The 23,055-nt window shown below is 36.1% G+C and overlaps 3 protein-coding genes across 5 annotated transcripts in view; 2 read left to right on the top strand and 1 right to left on the bottom strand.

Moving 5' to 3' along the window:
- smarcc1a (SWI/SNF related BAF chromatin remodeling complex subunit C1a) overlaps positions 1 to 13,796 on the bottom strand; it is a 40,411-nt gene extending 26,615 nt beyond the window's left edge. Inside the window, exons 1-22 of one of the 3 annotated variants that reach the window (XM_016680633.1) lie at positions 13,548 to 13,796; positions 10,889 to 11,008; positions 10,721 to 10,806; positions 10,380 to 10,461; positions 10,167 to 10,259; positions 10,000 to 10,069; positions 9,457 to 9,526; positions 9,208 to 9,283; positions 8,608 to 8,733; positions 7,961 to 8,079; positions 7,752 to 7,879; positions 6,213 to 6,272; positions 6,047 to 6,084; positions 4,997 to 5,115; positions 4,588 to 4,659; positions 4,358 to 4,471; positions 3,468 to 3,621; positions 3,271 to 3,378; positions 3,108 to 3,170; positions 2,670 to 2,928; positions 1,589 to 1,750; positions 304 to 359 (exon numbers count right to left, since the gene is read on the bottom strand). In XM_016680633.1, the coding sequence (XP_016536119.1) occupies positions 304 to 359; positions 1,589 to 1,750; positions 2,670 to 2,928; positions 3,108 to 3,170; positions 3,271 to 3,378; positions 3,468 to 3,621; positions 4,358 to 4,471; positions 4,588 to 4,659; positions 4,997 to 5,115; positions 6,047 to 6,084; positions 6,213 to 6,272; positions 7,752 to 7,879; positions 7,961 to 8,079; positions 8,608 to 8,733; positions 9,208 to 9,283; positions 9,457 to 9,526; positions 10,000 to 10,069; positions 10,167 to 10,259; positions 10,380 to 10,461; positions 10,721 to 10,806; positions 10,889 to 11,008; positions 13,548 to 13,733 (2,361 nt within the window). In that variant the 5' untranslated portion in view covers positions 13,734 to 13,796. The remainder of the gene's footprint in view (positions 1 to 303; positions 360 to 1,588; positions 1,751 to 2,669; positions 2,929 to 3,107; positions 3,171 to 3,270; positions 3,379 to 3,467; positions 3,622 to 4,357; positions 4,472 to 4,587; positions 4,660 to 4,996; positions 5,116 to 6,046; positions 6,085 to 6,212; positions 6,273 to 7,751; positions 7,880 to 7,960; positions 8,080 to 8,607; positions 8,734 to 9,207; positions 9,284 to 9,456; positions 9,527 to 9,999; positions 10,070 to 10,166; positions 10,260 to 10,379; positions 10,462 to 10,720; positions 10,807 to 10,888; positions 11,009 to 13,547) is intronic. The other 2 variants (XM_016680634.1, XM_016680635.1) reach the window with 2 other exon arrangements.
- A 2,038-nt stretch (positions 13,797 to 15,834) lies between these two features.
- Positions 15,835 to 18,464, top strand: LOC103150319 (fucolectin-1-like). The gene is made up of 5 exons (XM_007569886.2): positions 15,835 to 15,898; positions 16,595 to 16,883; positions 17,315 to 17,469; positions 17,894 to 18,173; positions 18,268 to 18,464. The coding sequence occupies exons 1-5, from the start codon at positions 15,835 to 15,837 to the stop codon at positions 18,416 to 18,418; spliced, it is 939 nt and encodes a 312-aa protein (XP_007569948.1). The 3' UTR covers positions 18,419 to 18,464.
- Positions 18,465 to 18,643: 179 nt separating this feature from the next.
- LOC103150336 (fucolectin-like) lies at positions 18,644 to 21,125 on the top strand. Its single transcript, XM_007569908.2, has 5 exons — positions 18,644 to 18,647; positions 19,016 to 19,160; positions 19,983 to 20,137; positions 20,562 to 20,841; positions 20,936 to 21,125. The coding sequence occupies exons 1-5, from the start codon at positions 18,644 to 18,646 to the stop codon at positions 21,084 to 21,086; spliced, it is 735 nt and encodes a 244-aa protein (XP_007569970.1). The 3' UTR covers positions 21,087 to 21,125.
- Positions 21,126 to 23,055: the final 1,930 nt, after the last annotated feature.

Here is a 23,055-nt window from a genome sequence, read left to right as displayed (position 1 = left end):
AAAAAAAAGTTTTAAAATTGAATCTTGCATGAAAAACACTGGTGAATGTAAAATTGTTTTTATTTCATTTTTTCATTTATTTTTATTCCGAACTATCAATATCTTCAACCTAGATTTATTGAAACTTTTTCAAACAACTGTAGGAAGAGGTAAGATGGCGGTATGAACTAGTGACTCCGTAGGTTTGTAGCGTTTCCTCCAGGATTTATCCTCACCAGTTTGAGGAAATACACTTTTTTGTTCTAAAGATGGCTTATCAATATTTTTCCAAAATATTTTTTATAAGTTGCCTTTTTATCTCACCTTATCAGCCTGTTGGGAGTCTGAATCTGTTTCCATCTTTTCTGGTTCTGCGGTTTCTGCGAATCAAGAGGTGAAACAAAATATACATCAGGAAAATAATTTGTCAAAACAAACTCATGTTTTTTTTCTTCTTTTTTTTACAAAAACATTTATTCCTTCAGATAAAACCCCTTAAGAGGAGTGAGATTAGCAGGCTATTCTTAGTAAACAGATCAGTGGGGAAAAGTGTGAAAGCATCTGCACACAGGAGAGCAGCTGAATGAATGTTTACAGCTGAGAGTTAAACCATGTCACGGGTGCACTTAGGCCAACGTTAAGAGTCTGAAAATTGATTGTGGGTTGGGCGAAGTGCTTCAGGCCGAGTGAGAACTAGAACACATTTAGAGTTATTGATCACCACTGTAGTTGAAGAGGGCAGTAATTCAGGCAGCAGAGGCATTTCATCAGGGATCATAAGTGCTGTGATGACAGTAAAAAGACACATTTTTAAGATGCTGCTAAGCAAAAATCAAGAGAGGCAGAACGATGACCCAGTTTTTCTGTTTTCCCTCCACCCAACCCCTCTGCCCCATCTGCCACTGTTCTTTTAATCCACTGGTTACCACGGCAGTATAAACACACACCAATATCTGCAATGCTCGGCGCGTGCCGATAAAAACAGATGCAGATCAGATCCTTCAATGATCATAGACAGTCATCATCTCCTGCTGGGGTTTGGTGGATTCTTCCTAAAACATTAACATATTCTCAGAGCACTAATCTGCATCAAAACGCCCAGCTGCGTTTGATACTGTGAGTGCGTGCTGCCCTCTAGTGGCTGCACACTTTTTTTATCTGAAATATCTTACATGCAGGATTCGTACACTTATTCAACAGTAAAATTCAAGCATTTTTAAATAGGCAAGTATTAAAGTTTTTTAGTAAATAGAAATAATTTTGCCAACTCTAACTAACCAAAACCAAAAAAAACTAAATGTGACCAAACTTCAAAGAGTGAGAAAAAAATCTGTATGTATGAATTTATTAGGTCTGAAATTTAATGTAAATCATGTTTTCCAAATTTAGGTTTTTAATCAAATGTTAGATTGCACTTTATTACAACTGTGCACTCAATGAATTTATACACAATTCAAGCACTTTAAAAATCTTGAAAACACCAATTGAAACTCAAGCATTTACAAGGATTTCAGGCGCCATTACAAACACTTTATGTGTTGTAAACTTGCCCAAAAATATTTTTTGTAATGGTTCAAAAGAATAAAAAAAGTCTCCTCTACATTTGCACCTGTTTTTTCGGGCTCCTCCGGTGCGGTTCCTGCGATGCCGCTGCTCTCCAGGCCAAAGGTGGGATCCACCTTGCCGGTGCTCCTTGCTGCCTCCTGGACCTTCTTGACGTGAGCTTCCACCAACTCGGCAGGAACTTCCTCACGCACGCGAGAAAACTCCTCTGAAAAAGGAGAAAGGCTATTTTTACCTTGATGTCCTCTAAATGCTACCAGCACTAAAACAATACACGAAGAGATAAAGTCTTGATTCATTGATTTAGGTAAAAGAAATCAGCTTTTTCCAACACTCCTTGTCGTTTTGTGTGTTTTTGTAAATGTTTTAGGGCTGCAACTGACAATTACTTTAGTTATCCATTATGACAATTAAATGGATAAAAAAAACGCCAAAATTTGGAAAAAAAAATGATTTAACCATTTAAGTCTATTTTTAAAATATTAAAAATACATAAAAATGCAAACAAAACACAAATACTTTTTAAATAGGATAATACGTATTTCAGTGAACATTTGATTATCTGTAGAAAATGATGCAAATCTGCAGCTAAAAATAAAATATTTTTAACATCAACCTGTGAAAACTGAGTCCTTTCTGCCTGACTTAACATGAATGCAGTGTGGAGCTGATTTGTTGATTGGTTTTTTGATTAAAAGATTAATAATTGGATAGCAAAAGCTCCCAACTAGGAGAAATATTTCAAAGAATTTGAACTAGGTGAAGCTAAAACTACACCGTAAAACTAGAATGTATTTTTAGACAAAGGCTTTACTTTTATCTTAAATGTGAAATATATATATTTTTGGACAGTTTTAGCTTTATTGCTACCCTGAGAGTGGAGGTGTTTCAACAGATGGCCTTTCTGTGTGTGTATACTGCAGTTAACGAATAACTGACAAATTCGTTGAGGATTATTTCAATAATCGATTCATCACGATTGATCAAATTAATCGTTTCAGCCCTAAAATAGTTGAGTAAGGTCATTGCAAATTCACAAATCTGATTCCAATGCATCAGCAGCAACAAATTATAGTAAAAGTATGACACAACACCTGATCTATTTCAGCTCTTCCTCCTGTTCTCACCTAAAGCTGCCTTGGCTGCAGCAGACGCCACTCTGGGATCCACCACAGAGGCCAGGAAGGCGACTGTGCTCATTACTGGGTTTCCGGACTGGCTGAAGGGAATGGGCTGGTAGGCCAGAGGGCCCAGAGACGTTTCTGTGCTCTCCAGGTACGGATCCTCAATGGGCAGCCGCAGGAAGTGCAGGATACATTCATCTTGGGTGCGAGAACCAACATGCTCCGACACTTTGTTCCAGTCGTCTTTGAACATTTCCAGGGCCTGAAAGCGGTACAAAGAGAGACATCTTTACCAGAACAGAGTATTTGATTCTAATAGAAAATAAATACAAGTAACGAGAACATATTTAAAAATGTAACATTTACTGATTTATTGTGCAAGAAAGTTAGATAAGGAAGAGCAAAGTTGGAGAAAAGTGTTCTTTGCATAAAAAGGCTCACCTCAAGCAGCAGCAGAGTCTCTTGCTCGGTCCATTCTCTGGTGGTACCGGCTCCTTTTCCCTGCTGTGATTCAAAGCAAATACACATATAAAGTTAGACCATTTACAAGTCATTTTAAACATAATTTAGAATTTTACAGGCAAAATCTACTTTGATTTCTCACTTTGGCGTTTTTCTTGTAGAGGTCAGGGCGGAGACCAAAGTTCTGCAAGTCAATTGGTTTGTCTTTGGACTTATCTGCAAAGTTGGGCATTGGCTGAGGAGGAGGAATCTGGAGAACACATTATAAACGCCATAATGTTAACCTTTTAGCTTTTAAAGGTTTAATTCATTACAGATGGTAGAAAATGTTGTCCTTACAGGTGGAGGCCGGTGGTTGAGGGGCATGAGGCCAGAGGGAGTGTCAGCCAGCACAGTGAAGTGGGGCGTGGGAGGGGGGCCCATGGGTAACGGCCGACTCTCAGCATCCACCTGGTAATTTACCAAACCCCACTGCTCCAGGAATGCATGAACCCTGAAGATGAGCAAAACACAAAGTTTAAATTCTACCATTATCAGTGTTTTCAAAGCATTTATACTAGGCCTGAAACAATTAATCATGATTAATCGATTATTTAAATAATCAACTAATGTAGTAACCGATTAATTGTTAGCTATTCTATAAAGACTCAAAAAATGGCCAATCACTGAAAGAACACTCAGAACAGTAATTAACACAAAACTGTGCAAAAATATTTACAATTAAATTTAAAATAATAAAAAAAAATTATCTGTAAATATATTTTACCCAGAAATCCTTGAATGATATATTTTTAGCTTTACCTGGTTCAAATTCTGTAAAAAAAAAAAATCTGTTATGAAGCACCTTTAGCTTAATTAATAGTCTAGTCCAGAAGATAATCAGCAGATTTGCCCTACATTGTATTAGATCGAACAGAAAGGTCTGAGCTTTTCACTTATTAATGTTAGAAGTATATTCTGGGCTGCAGTTCCTTTGCTACAAATGATGAAGCGTAAACTAAAAGGAATGCTATGTTATTGCATTTTAGGCAATAAAATGTTTTTTACTTAAAAAACAAATTGAAGTATTTGCATTTTAAATATATTTCTAATATTGTACAAAATATTCAATAACAAACATCCAGAATGTGCCAAATTTGATACAAACGCCTAATTGACTTTTTTTTTTTTTTTGCAGAGAACAAAAACTGGGTAAAAATGAAAAGCTAAGAGCCACATATTTAGCAAACCTCATGATGGCACAGACGTCCCCAGTCAGGTTTCTGCGACAGGAAGTGGAGGTCAGGTACTCCTGAGGGTTCAGCCGGTACGTGTCGATCATGAAGTTACGATAGGCCAGGTATCTGTGCAGGAAAACATGAGCATGACAGGAAATGTTTACAGTAATACCAGAAATAGTTCTCATAAAATAACATTTCCAACTCTATGTGGCTGGTGCAGGACTGAATGTCAAACTCACATTTCTGGAGTCTTGGATTTGTTCTTCCCATTAAAGAACTCTGGAAGAGCTCTCCTCTCAATCTCATGGATGCTAAAAGGAGTTAAAACAACAATAAAAAATTATGTTAAACTTGAACTGGGTATATTTTAATTACTGTAAAAATTGTGATTGAACCTGATATAAAATTTAAAAGAAAAACTATAAAGCTGGGTTAACTTAAAAACTCCATCACACTAACTTTCCAAATAAAACTTTATCTTTTGTTGACTCCTCAGAAGGTCCAGCGTTTTTGACCTTATATGGTCAATGCAATAGATTAAAGCATTTATAAACCTTCGTACAAAGCATGTAATCACTAAAAGCGCTAAATGTAGCAACAAAAAAGGAGACAAAATAACAGAGATGTTTCCACTCTGTCTGAGCTGACCTGTTGTAGTCGAACCAGGCAGCATAACTGGGAATGATGATGTGATGCGTCTGCTCAGTTACATTGTCCTCTCCAGCATCCATCCGATTGACTTCTCCTTTGCCCTGTTCATCATCATCCTGCAGATACAGACAGTTCTCTAAATAATGACACTAAAAATAATGTTTTGAATTTTTCAAAACTGTCAAACCTTTGTTTCTTAGTATACATTTAATGTGCCATCTAATCCACAAAAACAAAACTATCCTGACCAAATATATTCCTTTTAAAGACAAAATTCAAAACAGCCTCAGCCACAAAATGGACCACTGAAAAAATTACCTCTACAAATGTAGCTGAGAACACTCCATGCTAAACTACTGGAACCACATTTAAATATGCTTCCAGCAGTCTGATAAAAACATAGCAGGGTGTGAAAATTGTAGGTATGTCAGCTTAAATAGATCACATTTTTAGTGATGTGTTGCTTTCTGACCCAGTTTCACTCTGTGGTGGAGTAGAGCATCGGAGGAGACTAGTTGGGACAAAATATCTTCCCAATTTTGAGAGAGAGAGAGAGTAGCATGTTTTGTGGTTTAGTACAGTTAAATTTCACTTATTTTACGCATCTTAAAATACGTTTTCAACAGACAAATGGGATGGCAATATTTTTACCCAATGAGAATTAATCTGACAAACTGACATAATTCTGCACAGAACCAATAGAATACAAACTTTCTGGCACAGATTAAAAATATGGATTTCAATGGAGTTTGAAGTTCATCTACAGTAACTGAAAACTAATTTTTAAATTTTTAAAATACTTTGCATTCCTCATGGAAATACCAAAGTCTATGTGATGTACAAGTGAAATAGCTCATTATAGCGTCACTGCTCCAATCACTGAAGGCCTTTTTACGGCGCTTGCAGCTTTTTAATGTTTTTTGTTTGTTTATTGGAAAATAATTCTCTATAATTTAAAAATTTCTATATTTGAAAATTCTTGATTCATCAGTTTACCAATACATTTCAGTACACTATGATAAAAATAAAAAAGAAGTTTTTTCGGACCTTGCCACCGGACAGCACCGAATCATCCTCCATGTCATCTGGGAAAAATGCAAATAAACTTTGTTAGACACATAGCAGCGCTAAAGTTCAAGGGTTTTAAGATGATTAAACACAATTATGTTACCAAACACACAACCAAGCATGCAAATCCAGTTAGGATACAAACCCAAATCTGCCATATTCCCTCCCTTGACTGGAGTATTTTCACTGTCTTTTTTTGAATTAGCTGTGCATGGAACAGAAGTGAGAAAAATGAACCAAGTGAAACACTGGAGGGGAGATAAAAGATTAAAATAAAAAACCTTCAAGACAGCACAATTCAGGGGCATGGAGGTAATAACCAACATGAAGCAAAACTGGGGGGAAAACATGAGAGGACCCTAAAATAGACTGAATTACTTTGGGTGCTTTGAGAGAAGATGATTTCTTTGGGGGGACAAAAAGTGGGACATTAATGGGACTAGGTAAAAAAAATAAAATAAAAAAAGAAAGCGTTCTCAGTTTTATGTGATTGGCATTAAAGTATATCCTAAAAGAAAATAATTTGAGTTTTAAGACCAAGTCTTAAAAGTTGGAGAACGGCATTTTGTTACAAGATACGAGTACAAAGTGAAGGACAAAGAGTTAAAAACAAAACTACTGATAAGTAGGACTGGAAGCCTAGAGAAAGAACCTGGCCTTGTTGTAAGTGTATATGCTGCTGCTGCATTTCCACTCTGTTGAGTTCATTTCACTGACATGCAAAGCAGGTGAGGACAGAGGAGCTCAATCCCAGAGGCATCAACATGACATGCAGGATGTTGAAACAAGCACAATGCTTCTGTGCTAAGAATTACTCAAACAAAGACGTCTTGTGCAGGATACCTTTAATTAATCTAAAGTTTTGGACATTCTCTAACATTTTGAAACATAAAAGGGAAGAGTATCCAGTGTCAATTAACTGGTTATTTTTTTGTTATTTTACACCCAGATAATAAGTTCTGCCAGTGCTTCCCAGAGCGGAATGCTGTAGGATGGAGAACACACCATGCTGTCTTTACTTGAATCATAACAGAAGGTGTCTGTTCTCTCTTGCTTATTGTTTCATCATTTTTTAGCCATGTGATACTTTTAACAATGTTATATTATATGATTACAGACAGTATTATCCTGAAAATTGCTGATTTTAAGGTCAGGACATAATTTTATTTTACAGTGTTTTCCTTCTGGAAATGAACTTCCAAATACATCTTTTTAAACTGAGTAAATATGAATTCTACTAGAATTCTAGTAGAACTAGAATTTTAATCTCAATGAAGGTGAATAAAAATTGGTCTTAAAGAGAAGTCTAAACATTTCCAAATTGATATTCAATGATAAGTGCGATTTTACTCACTTTTGACTAGTACAGATAACTTTTATTAGTTCCTTCAGCTACACTTGCCCAACTTAAATAATGTATTTTAGTTGTTTCATTTAACAGGATTTTAAAAAATTGTCAAGGTGACTTAAATTAATCAAACTGTCAAGATGCTCAGGGCTAGAAGTAGTGAGAGCAATGTGATGAAAGAAAAAAAAGGTCAGAAAAACAAAGGTTAACAGTAATCAATATTCCAAAATGCAGAAATAGCTGCTTGTGCAGCTTTCTGAAGCTTTGTCCCTGAAAAACATAAAAACAAATCTAATTTGCTGTGAGCTTTGTCCTTTGCTTAAACAGCCCACATACCATTCTTGGACACACCATCCTCCATGCTGGCGCCAGCAGAGGAGTCATCCATGTCCTTCGTCATGTCCTCCTCAGTGTCCTCTTCCTCTCCTCTGTGTCCCCGTCGCTTCCAGTGAGGCCCTGGGTTCCTGCGAAAGGGCAAATTGGAAGCTTTTCAGCACCGACTACTTTTTCTGTGTTGTTCATCTAAACTAAATTGTCTTTCTTACCCCTTCTTTCCTCCTTTTTTTCGGGACTCGGCTGGAGTGCTGGGCGGCGAGGGCGAGCGCCTCCTCTTCTTGCTCGCAGAGTTTGCCTTGCGCTCCTTGCGATCGGGTGTACGGGAAGACTGATCAGACAAACCCCGTGCAGCGCAGGGAGCGAGGGATGGAGGATGAGAGAAAGAGCGGCAGAATGAGAAGAATGGAACGGTTGCACACACAAGGAGGGGAAGAAGGGAGAACAACAACAGGGTTGGGGAGGATGCTTTGGTGGGTGGTGGAGGAGACAAACCGGGTTCCTGTACACCGTCCAGTCAAAAATAGTCACATCTGGTTAATAAAGTTCCATGTTTGCTCTACAAATGTTGTCATTTTCCAACTTATAGTGGTCAAATCCTAAAGAAAGTAAAAGCATTGACTGCCTCCGTATTAACGCTGACAGGAACCCTGAACTTAATCAGAAAGTAGACGAAGTGCAACAAAAGGTTTGAAAAAGGTGAGCAGTAGACAGAAGCCAGATGTGGAAAAGGACGACGAAGAACAGGGCAAAGCTACAGGCAAAAAAAGGCTAACTTGCAACAAAAAAATACTCTCATACAAAACATCCACACATGCCGTCAAACTGAATGTTTCAAACACAAGACACACAAACCTACCTCCTCCTCTTTGGGGAAGATTCTCTGTCGGAAGCTGACAGGCTTTTTGTTCTCGTCCAGCTCATAGTCTTCCTCATTCATCCACTCATTGAAGGCATCTGTGTCTAAAACCCATTTGGCATGAACCTAAGGAAGCAGAGAGAAGTCTTACCTCTGTAATATTTACAAATGATCAAAAGAGCATTTTTAATAAGCAGTGATTGTGAAAGCGAATAATCCCTTCAACATTAATATATTAATGAAATTATTAGATTTTATTTTAATTCAACTGGATTTAATTAGCAGTATCAATATAATTCTGCAATTATTCCAAATAAACTGCATTTTATGACGTTGGTAGATTTGTTTTTGTAAGTATATTTTTACCAGAAGCCCAGTTCTAGTCTTTTTCTTCAGCTTTAGTTATAACAAAACTTGTAAAGTGATGTAAGGAAACATCATTTTTTGAAACTTCAAGGCATTCAAAACTGATCTATTCCAGGAGCCAACTTAAAAACTCAAATAATTTTGAAAAGTATCAATTATTTTAAACAGATAAGATAAGGAGCTTATTTTTCTTTTTACACAAAAAAACCCATCTTCATAGACCGTGATATTTACCTTCCAGGGTTTCTCAGAGCTGGGAGGATCTTCCACATCACCATCCACCTCACCGGCGGATACCCAGGTGTCATAGCTGACAAAACATGAACCATCAGTGATCAGTCATGCAGCGTAAAGACATGGGGAACTGAATCAATTTCTTAAAAAAATACTTAAAATAAACATGCAAAACGTTATCCAGAAAATATGAGAAAAAAGCCATTTGAGAAAGAAAATCTGAGCTTTTCAGCAACAGATTCTGTTCACCTGTCTGGGTAGAAGCCCCAGTGAACGAGGACCTGCTTGTCCTTCCTCATGACCGGACGCAGCCACTCCTCTGAAAAACACAAATCAGTGTTTAAATTCTAAATGTTCAGGAGAAAAACAATCAATTTACATTTCCACCCACTTATTGCACAATTGTCCATGTTGGTGAAAATGGAAAACTCTATCTAAACCACTGTTCGCTACATTTTTATACAACTAAAGACACATTATATGGCATCTGAAAACAGTTGGATCATACTGGGAACAAAATAAATCTTCTCCTGAACATTTTATATAATTAACAAGTGAATCTGTGAGTCAGAAAAATCTCAATCAAGTTTATTTATATAGCATATTTCAGCAGCAAGGTGGTTCAAGATGCTTTACATAATAAAAACACAACATTACAAAGCTATAAAGAAAAAACCATACAGTCAACAACTGCACAAACTACATTTTGATAAGTGCCATCACCAAAATCATACACATCAAATATGACGGTCAATGTTTTATTTATTATGGTTCAAAAGATTTGAAACCAACCGTCTTCCTGCTGCGTCAAAGATGGGTGAATGTGATGAGTTGCCTTTGACTTGTCCTCAGTGACCGAACCCTGGAGAGGAGATGAGAAAAAAAACAAATACATCAGCATCTATTATAAAATCTACTTCCCAAATAATTAGGATTGTCTCGGTTTGACCCAAGTTCACCTGGTGCCTCTTGATGATGTCTTTGAGCTTGCTGACTTGCTTCTGCTCAATTTCTGGCGACAGGTAGACGAGGGGCCGTGTCAGGCAGTTATTCTAAAAGCACACAAACACTTTCAGGAAACCGGTAAAGAGCTAAATGAAGACATATTTAGTCTAAATAACACAAACTGAACATGTACAGTCAGCAGCCTTTGTCTACACTCTTGCTCTCACCTGGACCAGGTGTTTTTCAACATTTAGGAACATTTCCACATTCCGGTCCATCCGAGACGGATTCTGCAGGTCAAATCTCCTCCTGATAGTGAGTGTCAGATAATATATAATAAAATCCCTGATAAATATCTTCAATTGGTACTCATGGACATACATATTAAATCAATCAAGTTTATTTTAATATCACATTTCAGCAACAAGGCAGTTCAAAGTGCTTTACATCATAAAAACACAAAGTCATAGAAAACACAGTTGAAACATTTTGCCAAGTGCCATCATTACACATCAAAATGTTGGGTAGTATTTCAATTATTATGGTTCAAAAGAAACAGTTAACTTACCAGCCCTGCTCACTTTTATACTTGTATACTGATCCCAAGATGTGACAGAGAGTTCCTCCTGCCTTGAAATCAAGGAAACATTTGGCCTAGACGAGGGGAAGGAACAAGAACTGTGTTTTAGTGCCTAGGGTGTGTGGTTAATGTCACGAGTAATGAGTGTGTGCTTACAGGTAGCTTGGTAAGAGGAGGATTGTTGACCCTGCGTCCAAACGCATCCTCTTGAAACTGAAGCAGCTGGACCACCAGGCCAGCCAGGGACTTACTGGATGGAGAGTCATTCTGGACATACTGGGGGGACACAAAGACAAACACGTTAACTTATCTCATATTTTTTAACTCATGTTTAATGAAACAGAAATGCTCCAAGACCTCCAGTCAAAGTAGGCGGTGATAGCATCACTAAAATTAATAGTAAAATTCAAAGGAAGAACTCAATCAGTGTTTACTACTGCCTCTCAGTCCATACATTCATCAGCTTTTTCTTTAAGTTTAAAGAGCAAACGAATAAATCAGAAATTAAGTATCTAAATATATGTATATTTTTAACAAAAGCTCTGCTTACAAACAAAATGGAGACAGAAATGCATCAGAAAGTAGCAGCGCTAGGCTCTAAAATACAAATTATGCTCATGTAAAGGAATATCTCATATTGCACTTTTCTGCAGTCACCAGTGAAAATCAGAGATGATCTGGGAAATAAGCTGGTGACTGGAATCAGCAGATTTTCAGCTGGATCTGCCCTGACCAATGACCAGACAGAAAGTAGAACATTTTGTGACCAGTGAAAGCACAAAGTACCGCCAGGTCACCCAATAGACCCCACTCCTCAGTGTGGATGCATTTAATGTGTGAAGAAGACTCAAAGTTAGATATTTTTCCTATTAATGATGTCTATTAATCAGAAGGAGAATGGAGATGTGAGTAACAACTGAAAAGGAGGCTGTATTACCAACAAGACATCAAGACATCTTTCCACTTTATTCAGGCTGCAAAAGAGCGAGAGAGAGCAAAACCTGCAGCAGTTAACAGGGACTTTGAGCAAAATGCTGCAATGTTGTTCTGTTTAATCCTTTTCCCTCCCTGTGAAAGTGCTGGATTATAAAATCTTGTTATTGGGGATCTCAGTGATAAGGTAATGTGCTACATTATTCAGAACATAAATATATTTTTTCTAATTTTTTCTGCTGAACAGCAATCGTTACTGATATGGAATTACACCAACTCTGACAAAAAATAATTACAGATCACACACAGCAGGAAGGCAAATAAAATAATACTTTTTATTGTTATTGTATTTTATGTTGCCTCTTAAAGACAAATCCAAATTGGCTAAAATCCGTTTCTGGAGGTTAAATCTTTACAAAATCGAAAGATTTGAAATCATCCACAAAATTATGATCAGTGCTCAAGAAGGGTTCTAAAGATTCATAAATAAAACCATATAACTCATAACTAACAAGTAGTTTTTTTATTATTAAACAGTCATTACCAATGACCAATCTATATAGCCTTTCCTTTTTGGAAAGGCTGATGGAGGTGCAATTACTAAGCAATAAATACAATTTGTTTAGGTACATATTGATGTACCTAAACATCAATATGTTTAGGTACATGTTCTTATTCCTGCAGTTCATAGGATAAACTACCACTGTGCACTATTTTATTTTATATTTGTATCATGTTCGAATAAATTTCATTTCATTTCATCTTTAGAATATTAGTCTGCACCCACAAATAAGTTAATACATAAAATAAAATCTTCATAAACTGGTATTTGTATAAATTTTAACACTTGCTCAAGGATACTTCAAGTGCGTGATGTTTGTGCGCATAGTGCTTGCCACGATAAGTTGCATTCTGTTTTTTTAGTATCATTTTCCAGGCATGAGATACACGTCCACATACATAGATGACCTTTATTATAAATCTGAGCACAGAACAGTTTGTAACAAAGTAATCACACTTCTTATACACTGCTTATGCATGAGCAAATTACTTCCTATATTAGATTTCTTTTGTGAAACTGTATTAAAGGCGATAAATATGCCTCCATGTAAATCCAAACATTTCTATGCATTATTTAATTCAAACTTTACCCAGATTACAATAGTAACAATCAGTGGGTTAGATTTGGAGCATTAGGGGAACACTCTTTGTTTAGCTAACTGAAGTGGGTGAATGGAGCCTGAACTGGCTGATAAGCTAGTGTGTTGACAAAACACAACCTGTTGTTCTACACAAAATGCATCTGGATTTGAAATCTGTACAGTTATCTAATGACTGATTTTATTCCTGAGTTTAATACCCCAAAAACTGGATGAATGCGCATTTATCCATATGATTTGTATGAAGGCTATCCCGTGACTTTTCCGTTAGCTCTTGAGGCCTTTTATTATACACGATGAGAGAATGTTTTATTTTTTATTATTTTAACCGAGTAAAGTTTCAACTGTGTTTCTCTATAATAAAAACCACAAGCAGCGTATCCGATGGACGTTTATGAACATTTCCTAAACAGTGTTGCCATTTAGAAAGCTGCATGAGAAGTCAGGGAGCTAACTGTAGCTAGGCTAGTTTAGTTCATTTCCACTAGTACTCGTGTGAATACTGCGTATATCTATACTGCGTATACCTGCAAAATACGATATCATATCGTATTTTATAGGGATACGTGAACTGCACAAATAAGTTTATATGCGTATAAATAAAGAAATATGTCTCGAGATAGTACTTGTGAGGCTAAAAGTAGAAGATGTAGCAGATCCATTGTGCCAACGAGAGGCGGGCCTTCATAGAAAGCAATGGAGCAAGAGAGCAGCTAGCTCACCTTCTTGTAGTGCTTTCCGATCCAAAGTCGCACCGTCTCAAGCTGAGAAATTGTTTCCGAACTTTCCCAATATTTCGTAGAAGGTCCGCCGTCTTTCTTTCGGGCTACCGCCGTTCCGCCGCCGACCAGACCCGCGGTTCCTCCGCCTGAGCCCGTCCCGCCTGCTGTTGTCGCCGACGTCGCCATTGTGTTTAGCTCGCTGCGTTGCCTTTCTCCTCCAGAGCGTCCCTCACCGTGCAAGTTTTCAAATGATATTGCGCAGTCGCAAAAGTCTCGATGGAAGAGCTCATGGGAAATGTAGGCATAGCCTCAAAGAAGAAGAAACGGAGACGTTCAAGAATTAGTCACGTTCAACCACTCACACAGTATTTCGGCTGGTACGGCTGTTTTTACACAAAAAAACAAGATCGGAAATGAAAAAAGTGCAAAAATAGAAAAGAGCAATTATGTACATTAATTTACAAGAGTATTTTATGTGACCAATTCAGTAATTTATTTTAATTTTTTTAAGTCAATGCACAACAAAATGAGAAAGGACCAATAAGCTCATCTGCCAGTGCAGCAACAATTTCGTTACATAATGTAATGTATATATTATTTAAAAATGACTGAATTAAATCAAATCCATTTTGAAACTTGTATGTCAACATTTTAAACTGTATTTGCTTTGCAATTGATCAACAAAGTTTCCCAAGTATACACAAACTTCTGTTGAATACTTATGTTTAATGATATGCTCTTGTTTGTGTTAGACTTCATAATAAGCTTACATCACAGTTTCAAAAGGATATAAACCCTGTCGGTTAAAGAGTATAATCAGAGTGTACTTTACAGTCCACCTGACAGCACATATGATAATTAACTATATTTTACTGCTTTATCTTAACTTAGAAATGTGAACAGGAAACAAATGTACTTATTTGGAACTGACAAATGACACATAAAAGAAAGTCATAAAACCAAAAGGGAACAAAAAACAATCTTTAAACTGTATTTTTTTATTTATTTGATAATGTGATTTTAAATGTTTGTTTGGCGTTACCACTGAGTATATAGCTCAAAATGTTCACACAGACACAATGTAGCGACAACCATATTTTACACTTCTGGTTGCTGTTTTTTTACATGCACTCAAATTTTTGATCCACTTAGAAAAGTAATCTTATTCCTTTACAACGTCTATTTATCTTTCCATTTCCATTTCCCACGAACAAAGTCCCCCAGAACTGTTGAGTAGGCACAGTAGAAAACAGTTTTCCCTTTCTCATTAGCAACACCTGAACAGAACTACTCTTGACCTAAAAAACCCTGTATCTGCCTCTGGCATAATCAGAAAACAAAATTAAATACAATTCCTGGGTGATAAACTCCGGCAAACAGGAAACATGACTCCTACACACAGTTTGGATCCTCAGACAGTGTTCAGAGCCCTTTTATTTCAGCTTCTTTAAAACAGATCCTGGATGGGACATTTGCTGCTCCTCTGCTGGCCCTCTGTGAGCTATGGCTATTGGGGACCAGAAAAAAAATAGGTTTTCCTTCTAAGGGTAAATTGGGATAGATAAGGCATAGAGAAGATGATGATTTGTTATTACATGTGAGATAAGATACGCTATATTTCAAGGGAAAAAACGTGCTGCACGGAATGACCGACATTTCTGTTGCATCAAAATAAAGCCATAAAGTTTCTCGGTTTCAAATTCATCGTTGTCCATAACTTACTCATTTTCATTTCAACAGATGTTACTAAGTTTTAAGATGCTTCAGATGAATTTCAGTAAAATGTTGAAACACATAGAAAACAGGCAATAACTAAACTTCAGATCAACAGTGACAGGTGCTGCACCGATAAAACACACAAACTGTCTTAAGTTTTTCATCTCAGGCCAGTAAAGCTGGCTTAATTTGACAGGACTTTATCTAAATTATTATGACCTTCACCTTTTAGCATGGCATGACACAGAATTTTTCAATCCTCAGAATGAAAGTAAATAGAATTGTGTTAGAAGCTGCAAATCCCTCACGTGTTTGCAGCAATAAATGTTATCTTATTCTAAGGAATAATCAAAAAGTCATAAGCAGAGTATGAAAGCACATATCACGATAAGATTCCTGCATAAATATTCCTTGATAAACAGCAGTTCCTCATTTTCTTCAGTGACTTTTTGACAAAAGGTACTTGGACCAGAATCTACAGTCTGTAATGTGCATTGAGTTCAGTTTTTCTTTTCACAATTAGATTTTGATATCTGACTTGTGAACTTTCTCTGCAGTGTAAATCAGAACAATGAGACAGACTTCAGCTCTCCTTCTGCTGCTTCTCCTGGTGACAGCCGTGGCTTATGGATACAGTAAGAATCATCTGCCTTCATCTGCAAATGAAATGTTTTACTTTGGATTCACTCAATGTCAAAACAGTAAACTGTGAGGCTATCATCTTAGTTGCTCAACTATGTTTTTCATGTATTTAGAGGCAATAATAAAAGAAAAACAGAGATTGGGATTTTAAGATGATTTTTTTTCACCCACACTCAGGGGCTTCCCATAAATATTTGAAATTCAACACAGAATATAGAAATGTATATTTATTAATATAAATTGGGAACACTATGCATTTTAATTTAATTTCAGCCAGCCCTGTTTGCAACTCAAACTAGGACTGCATGAACAGTAACACATGCACACATTATATATATACATAAATGTGTATTTCTGAACAAAATACATTATTTTATGCCTCTTTTTACCATTTTCTTTCATATTGGATTCATACTACTGTGTATTGAAAAACAACTTTTAAATGTTAAATGAAATATAATCAGACATCTCATTGCCCTCCTGCAGTACCACCGGTTGCAAAACCCATGTTAAATAGCCATGACTTTAAAGACTTGATGGAACTTCACTCTTTATAAGAGCTGCTTCATTTCCTTATGCTTAATCAGAAAAGTGTTTTTCAAAACACCAACATACATATCAAGAAAGGAGAAAGTGCCAACAGCTATCATTGTTTCACTGTTTTGTTTTGTTTATTTTATTTTTTTCAGAAAATGTGGCTTTACATGGCAAAGCAACTCAGTCTCATCGGCTCAAATCAGAGTTTAGTATGGATGCCAACAATGCTATTGATGGAAACCGAAATTCTGACCTGACACGGGGATCTTGCACCCACACTGGATCACAGGCACACCCCTGGTGGAGAGTGGACCTGCTGGAGTCCTACATCATCACTTCCATCTCTGTAACCAACAGAGGAGACTGCTGCTCAGAAAACATTAACGGAGCAGGAATTCATATAGGAAACTCCCTACAAGATGATGGTAGATCAAACCCAGAGTGAGTGTAAAACCCTTTTTTATTTCAAATCTTTGGAAAGAAAGAGGAGAACTTTCAGTCACGTGAGGGTCCTTGAATAGTGTTTTACAATTGGCCTAATAAACTGAAATTATTTGCATTTCACTTATAAAACTTATATTTATTTAACAGATGTATTATTTTTAATTCTACAGGATATGACAAATGTAAAAAAAAATAAATAAACAAAGTATATAGATGTTTGTTATCCACCGAAATGATACAGTATTTAAGACCTAGTCTAAAGTTTGTGTTCATTTATTAATTTTGGTTTAATTTAAAATTGCTTTTTCCCATTTTTTAATTCCTTGCAGAGAAATCATGGTCGATAGATATGCATTGCTTTATAACTCATTATTTTACTGTCTTGATTGTATTGAAATAAACTCAAATTTATCCCACTTTTTCTTTAGGGTTGCTGTAATTGCTGGCATCCCATCTGGAAGGACTTTGAAAATAACTTTTACCAGTCCTGTTAATGGCCGTTATGTGATTGTATCACTGCCTGGTTTAAATCGGGTGCTTACACTCTGTGAGGTGGAGGTCTACGGTTATCGTGCTCCTACTGGTGAGACCTGCATTTCTTACTGTCAATATATTATTCAAAAGAAGCTCAAGTTATTTTATCTCTAATTTTAGGAATAGTATCAGAAGATGAAATTGTGTTTCACATTTTCAGAGTGGAGATAATCCAAAAAGACAGCAGTGCAGAAGAAAGAGTATATCTTAAACAGTTCTATATGAGTAAGAAGTGCAATAGTCATATATAAAATAACTGCCATGGAACAAATGAAGCAGTTACAAAAAAACATTAAAAATAGGATTGCTTTCCCGCTAACTCCGGTCTCCTGCATGAAGATCATTAAAAAGCTTTTGTTTTTGAATCCACTATGATAAACGACACAAATACATCCAGGCATATCGTCAGAACCCACTTCTCACTGTAGTCAAATTGTTTATCAATTCTTATATTTTAAAATCTTATGTTGCAGGAGAGAATATAGCAATCTATGGAAAAGCTACTCAGTCATCATTGCATTCTAATGGCATTGCCTACAACTCCATTGATGGGAATCGTGCTGGATACTGGGGCAAAGGTTCTTGCAGTCATACAGCACAAGAATTAAATCCCTGGTGGCGAGTGGACCTGGGAAAAACCCATAAAGTGTTCTCTGTCAATGTAACCAGCAATGTGGAAAACTACGTACGACTTCGAGGAGCTGAAATTCGTATCGGTGATTCACTTGATAACAACGGCAACAATAATCCCAGGTGATAGTCTGAAATCCTCATATTGCAACGCAACATATTTTCTGCTTCATCACAGTTTTTTCTTAACAGAACCAATTATTTTTTTTCCTAACAGGTGTGCTGTGATCTCAAACATCGCTCCAGGTTTTACTCAAAACTTTCAGTGCAATGGAATGGATGGTCGATACATTAACATTGTCATACCTGCAAGAGTTGAGTATCTCGTCTTGTGTGAGGTTGAAGTCTACGCATCAAGACTAGATTAAATAGATCTGCCACTCTTTTAAATGTTGATACTTTCGTAGAAAAACATGTCTTCATCAAATTTAATGACTAGCTCACAATACTCAGTGACAGCTGTAAATCCTTTGACTAGAACTTGATCCAATCACTTTCTGCTTCTGAACTGCTGATTTAAGAAAATACTTACTGAAAATCCAAAAAGTAAAAAACAGAAAACAATAATCTTGTTAATTAGTTTGCAAGGTGTTATGTGTAACCAATTCAGTAATTCTTTGTTTGTATATGTTGATGCAGATATGATGAGAAAGGAGCAATAATCTGCCAGAGTAGCAGCAATTTGGTTAGATAATGTAACATATATATTTGGATTTAAATATTGATTAATTAAATCAAATCCATTTTGCAGCATTTATATTTACTTTTCGTTTTTTATATTTATAATGTCAACATGTATAACTGATAGTCTAATAAACTTTTGTTCCTAAGCAGGGTGCTTAGGAACAAATACATTTTAATAAAGAAATTGTTAAAATCTCTTGTGTGGAAATGGATATTGAATTGTAAATCAATGATTAAAGTGCAGTGCTAAATAAAGTGCTAGTTTTAGAAAGGTGCAAAAGNCTGGTGGAGAGTGGACCTGCTGGAGTCCTACATCATCACTTCCATCTCTGTAACCAACAGAGGAGACTGCTGCTCAGAAAACATTAACGGAGCAGAGATTCATGTTGGTAACTCCTTACAGGATGACGGCACATCAAACCCAGTGTGAGTAACACAGATACACATTTTTTATCCTCTTCAAATGCTTCATTTAATTTGTGAGGACAACATGCAGTTGGCCAAATTCCCTTAGATTTACCAATTGGTCTAGTAAATGAAAATTGAATGCATTGTTTTGTAAGTAGGATCAAATTGAAATGTGCATTATTTAATGAACTTTAATATCTCTATGACTTGACTGAAATGACTACATTTTTGTGTAAGCAAATTGGATCTGTTAGTTTTATAAAGTGTTTTGAGATTATTTTAATTGTGAATCAGGAATATAAATAAAATAAAACCAAAATGAAAATTATTTCACAGTGAAATATGGTTGTAGGTGCTTCATGTATTCACTTTGTTTTTTTCATATTTTCCCAACTAGCAGCTAGAAGGTTGTCATACCTGTTTCGATACGTGATTAAATAATTTAGGCTTCTTTTTATGATCTAATACAAGGAAATATGGTTTTATGACTACATTAAATCTTTACAGACAAAGAGGTCATTTAGAGTTATTATGGTTTGATCAGGGGTCATAATCTACAATACTTTATAGGTCAGCTGGCCCAAACGGGGCAGAGGTGATAGTGTGAAGTTCAGAGTAAGGCTGCTGATCCTACACATTGAAAGGAGTTTGATTAAGTATTGGTATAGGATTAGGCTTTTACTAACTATTGCACTTCTTAAACGGGTCGCTGGTGGTTGCTAAGTTACTTTGCTTGGTTGGTTTTTCTTCTGGAAACTGATTCCAGTGGAGTTAATTTTGTTTTTCATCAACCTAATTTAAAGCAAAAATATGATTTTTCTCCGTTTCTCTCTGTTTTAGGGTTGCTGTAATTTCTCACATCCCACCTGGCAGGACCATGAGAATAACTTTTACCAGTCTTGTGGAAGGTCGTTATGTGATTGTGTCACTTCCTGGTTTTAACAGAGTCCTTACACTCTGTGAAGTGGAGGTCTACGGTTATCGTGCTCCAACTGGTGAGACCTGCATTTCTTACTCTCAATATATTATTCAGTAGAAGCTCAAGTTATTTTATCTCTATTTTTAGGAATAGTATCAGAAGATGAAATTGTGTTTCACATTTTCAGAGTGGAAATAATCCAAAAAGACAGCAGTGCAGAAGAAAGAGTATATCTTAAACGGTTCAGTATGCGTAAGAAGTGCAATAGTCAAATATAAAATAACTGCCATGGAACAAATGAAGCAGTTACAAAAAACCATTAAAAATAGGATTGCTTTCCCGCTAACTCCCGTCTCCTGCATGAAGATCATTAAAAAGTTTTTGTTTTCGAATCCACTATAATAAACGACTCAAATACATCCAGGCATATCGTCAGAACCCACTTCTCACTGTAGTCAAATTATTTATCAATTCTTATATTTTAAAATCTTATGTTGCAGGAGAGAATATAGCAATCTATGGAAAAGCTACTCAGTCATCATTGCATTCTAATGGCATTGCCTACAACTCCATTGATGGGAATCGTACTGGATACTGGAGCAAAGGTTCTTGCAGTCATACAGCACAAGAATTAAATCCCTGGTGGCGACTGGACCTGGGAAAAACCCATAAAGTGTTCTCTGTCAATGTAACCAGCAATGTGGAAAACTACGTACGACTTCGAGGAGCTGAAATTCGTATCGGTGATTCACTTGATAACAACGGCAACAATAATCCCAGGTGATAGTCTGAAATCCTCATATTGCAACGCAACATATTTTCTGCTTCATCACAGTTTTTTCTTAACAGAACCAATTATTTTTTTTCCTAACAGGTGTGCTGTGATCTCAACCATCGCTCCAGGTTTTACTCAAAACTTTCAGTGCAATGGAATGGATGGTCGATACATTAACATTGTCATACCTGCAAGAGTTGAGTATCTCGTCTTGTGTGAGGTTGAAGTCTACGCATCAAGACTAGATTAAATAGATCTGCCACTCTTTTAAATGTTGATACTTTCGTAGAAAAACATGTCTTCATCAAATTTAATGACTAGCTCACAATACTCAGTGACAGCTGTAAATCCTTTGACTAGAACTTGATCCAATCACTTTCTGCTTCTGAACTGCTGATTTAAGAAAATACTTACTGAAAATCCAAAAAGTAAAAAGAGAAAACAATAATATTGTTAATTAGTTTGCAAGGTGTTATGTGTAACCAATTCAGTAATTCTTTGTTTGTATATGTTGATGCAGATATGATGAGAAAGGAGCAATAATCTGCCAGAGTAGCAGCAATTTGGTTAGATAATGTAACATATATATTTGGATTTAAATATTGATTAATTAAATCAAATCCATTTTGCAGCATTTATATTTACTTTTCATTTTTTATATTTATAATGTCAACATGTATAACTGATAGTCTAATAAACTTTTGTTCCTAAGCAGGGTGCTTAGGAACAAATACATTTTAATAAAGAAATTGTTAAAATCTCTTGTGTGGAAATGGATATTGAATTGTAAATCAATGATTAAAGTGCAGTGCTAAATAAAGTGCTAGTTTTAGAAAGGTGCAAAAGGTACTCTGAAGGTTACTTAAGTAAAAAATGTAGTCCCAGTAATGAAAACCTTAAAGAAAAAAATGTGCACAGATTTTGTGTTTTAAATATTTCTAACATGAAAAGAATGTCAAGTGAAATGTTTTTTTGATTGTTTTTTTTTTCCACACAAACCAGAAAAGGGTTTATTTTCATGTGTTTTATTGTAAAACAACATAAAACACTTGTCTATTTTTAATCTGTGGTTTCTGGTGACAAAAGTCATGACCAAAATATGCACTGACCTGTTTGATAAGAACAGAAAAACAAGTTTCTGAAACTAAATTGTCAAATTTAAAATAACACGTCATTGCTTGAAAAAGTTACATCTTTGTGATGATTAGCATTTTTGACTCGTGAAATAATAACTGACCCTGAAACACCAGTTATTTTCATTTTTGTTTTTTGGCGACAACAATTCTGCATTGCACAATAAGATATTATAAATAGCTGAGAGATAAATTTTCTCAAAAGAAAAGAACTAACAGTGAGGGCCATCTCAAGTTCTTTGACATACAAAAGCTATATCTAACTCAAAAAGGTATTCAAAAATCTTCTAACATGTCTACAGGGAAAATTGGAGACTGAATCAATAATTTTACTGAGGCAGCAAAGTACAAAGCAGTGGCTTTAATTCATCCAAAATTAAAGTTTTAGGCTGAACAAAGCAGTGAGACAAGCTGTTTTTGGCTACGTTGGATTTGGAAGACCTTTCCATGTCATGTCCAAGTTATTCCTCCTTTCCTTTGCTGCTCTGCCAGTGTCAGTCCTCTGAGGTCATTTACAGGGCACACAGCATTTTGCTGACTCTGCAAAATGCGGTGTGTAACAACCTCTAGAAGATCTACAAGAACCTCTACATAGTTTCTACATGGAAAATGACCAACCAAATCTTAATCTGGCTGTTTCTGTACAAATGTACAATTCTTCAAATACAATTGCATGCCCTGTTAAGCTGTGGTCATGCATAACCCCATTCTATTTTCATATTTTGCTATAAATTCATGAATCAATGTTGAATCATCAAAGCATCAATCATCTGTTCCAGGAAATATGTGGCTATTATCACACTGCACTTTACTGTTCACTTGGCATTGCAACTGCAGCACTAACTTTATTGTAGTATTTTATTTCTACTGAAAGATGTGACCAGGAAGTCTGAGAATGTCATTTCTCAAACTACACCAGTAAATCACATTTAGGATACTAAAGATGTACTCTATCACCAGAGCAATGTATTTCTGGTAATGGCCTTGAAATACTATATAAATCTGGTTCCTAAGGACATCAAGTATTGCTGGAGTCGTCACTTCATCGGATCTTTATGCCTCTAAAGTGTCAGTCGGTCTGTGTGT

Source organism: Poecilia formosa, unplaced genomic scaffold (genome assembly GCF_000485575.1).
Source record: "Poecilia formosa unplaced genomic scaffold, Poecilia_formosa-5.1.2 Scaffold250, whole genome shotgun sequence".
Classification (NCBI taxonomy): Eukaryota; Metazoa; Chordata; class Actinopteri; order Cyprinodontiformes; family Poeciliidae; genus Poecilia; species Poecilia formosa.
Note: the sequence above shows the minus strand (reverse complement) of the source record. Positions and strands in the feature narration are given on the sequence as shown.

What these genes read in the sequence shown, in the direction of transcription:
- LOC103150319 (XM_007569886.2), top strand. Translation starts at nt 15,835, where the DNA reads ATGAGACAGACTTCAGCTCTCCTTCTGCTGCTTCTCCTGGTGACAGCC. An exon ending in AGCCGTGGCTTATGGATACA is followed by an intron (nt 15,899 to 16,594) that starts GTAAGAATCATC and finishes TATTTTTTTCAG; the next exon opens with AAAATGTGGCTTTACATGGC. An exon ending in AACGGCAACAATAATCCCAG is followed by an intron (nt 18,174 to 18,267) that starts GTGATAGTCTGA and finishes TTTTCCTAACAG; the next exon opens with GTGTGCTGTGATCTCAAACA.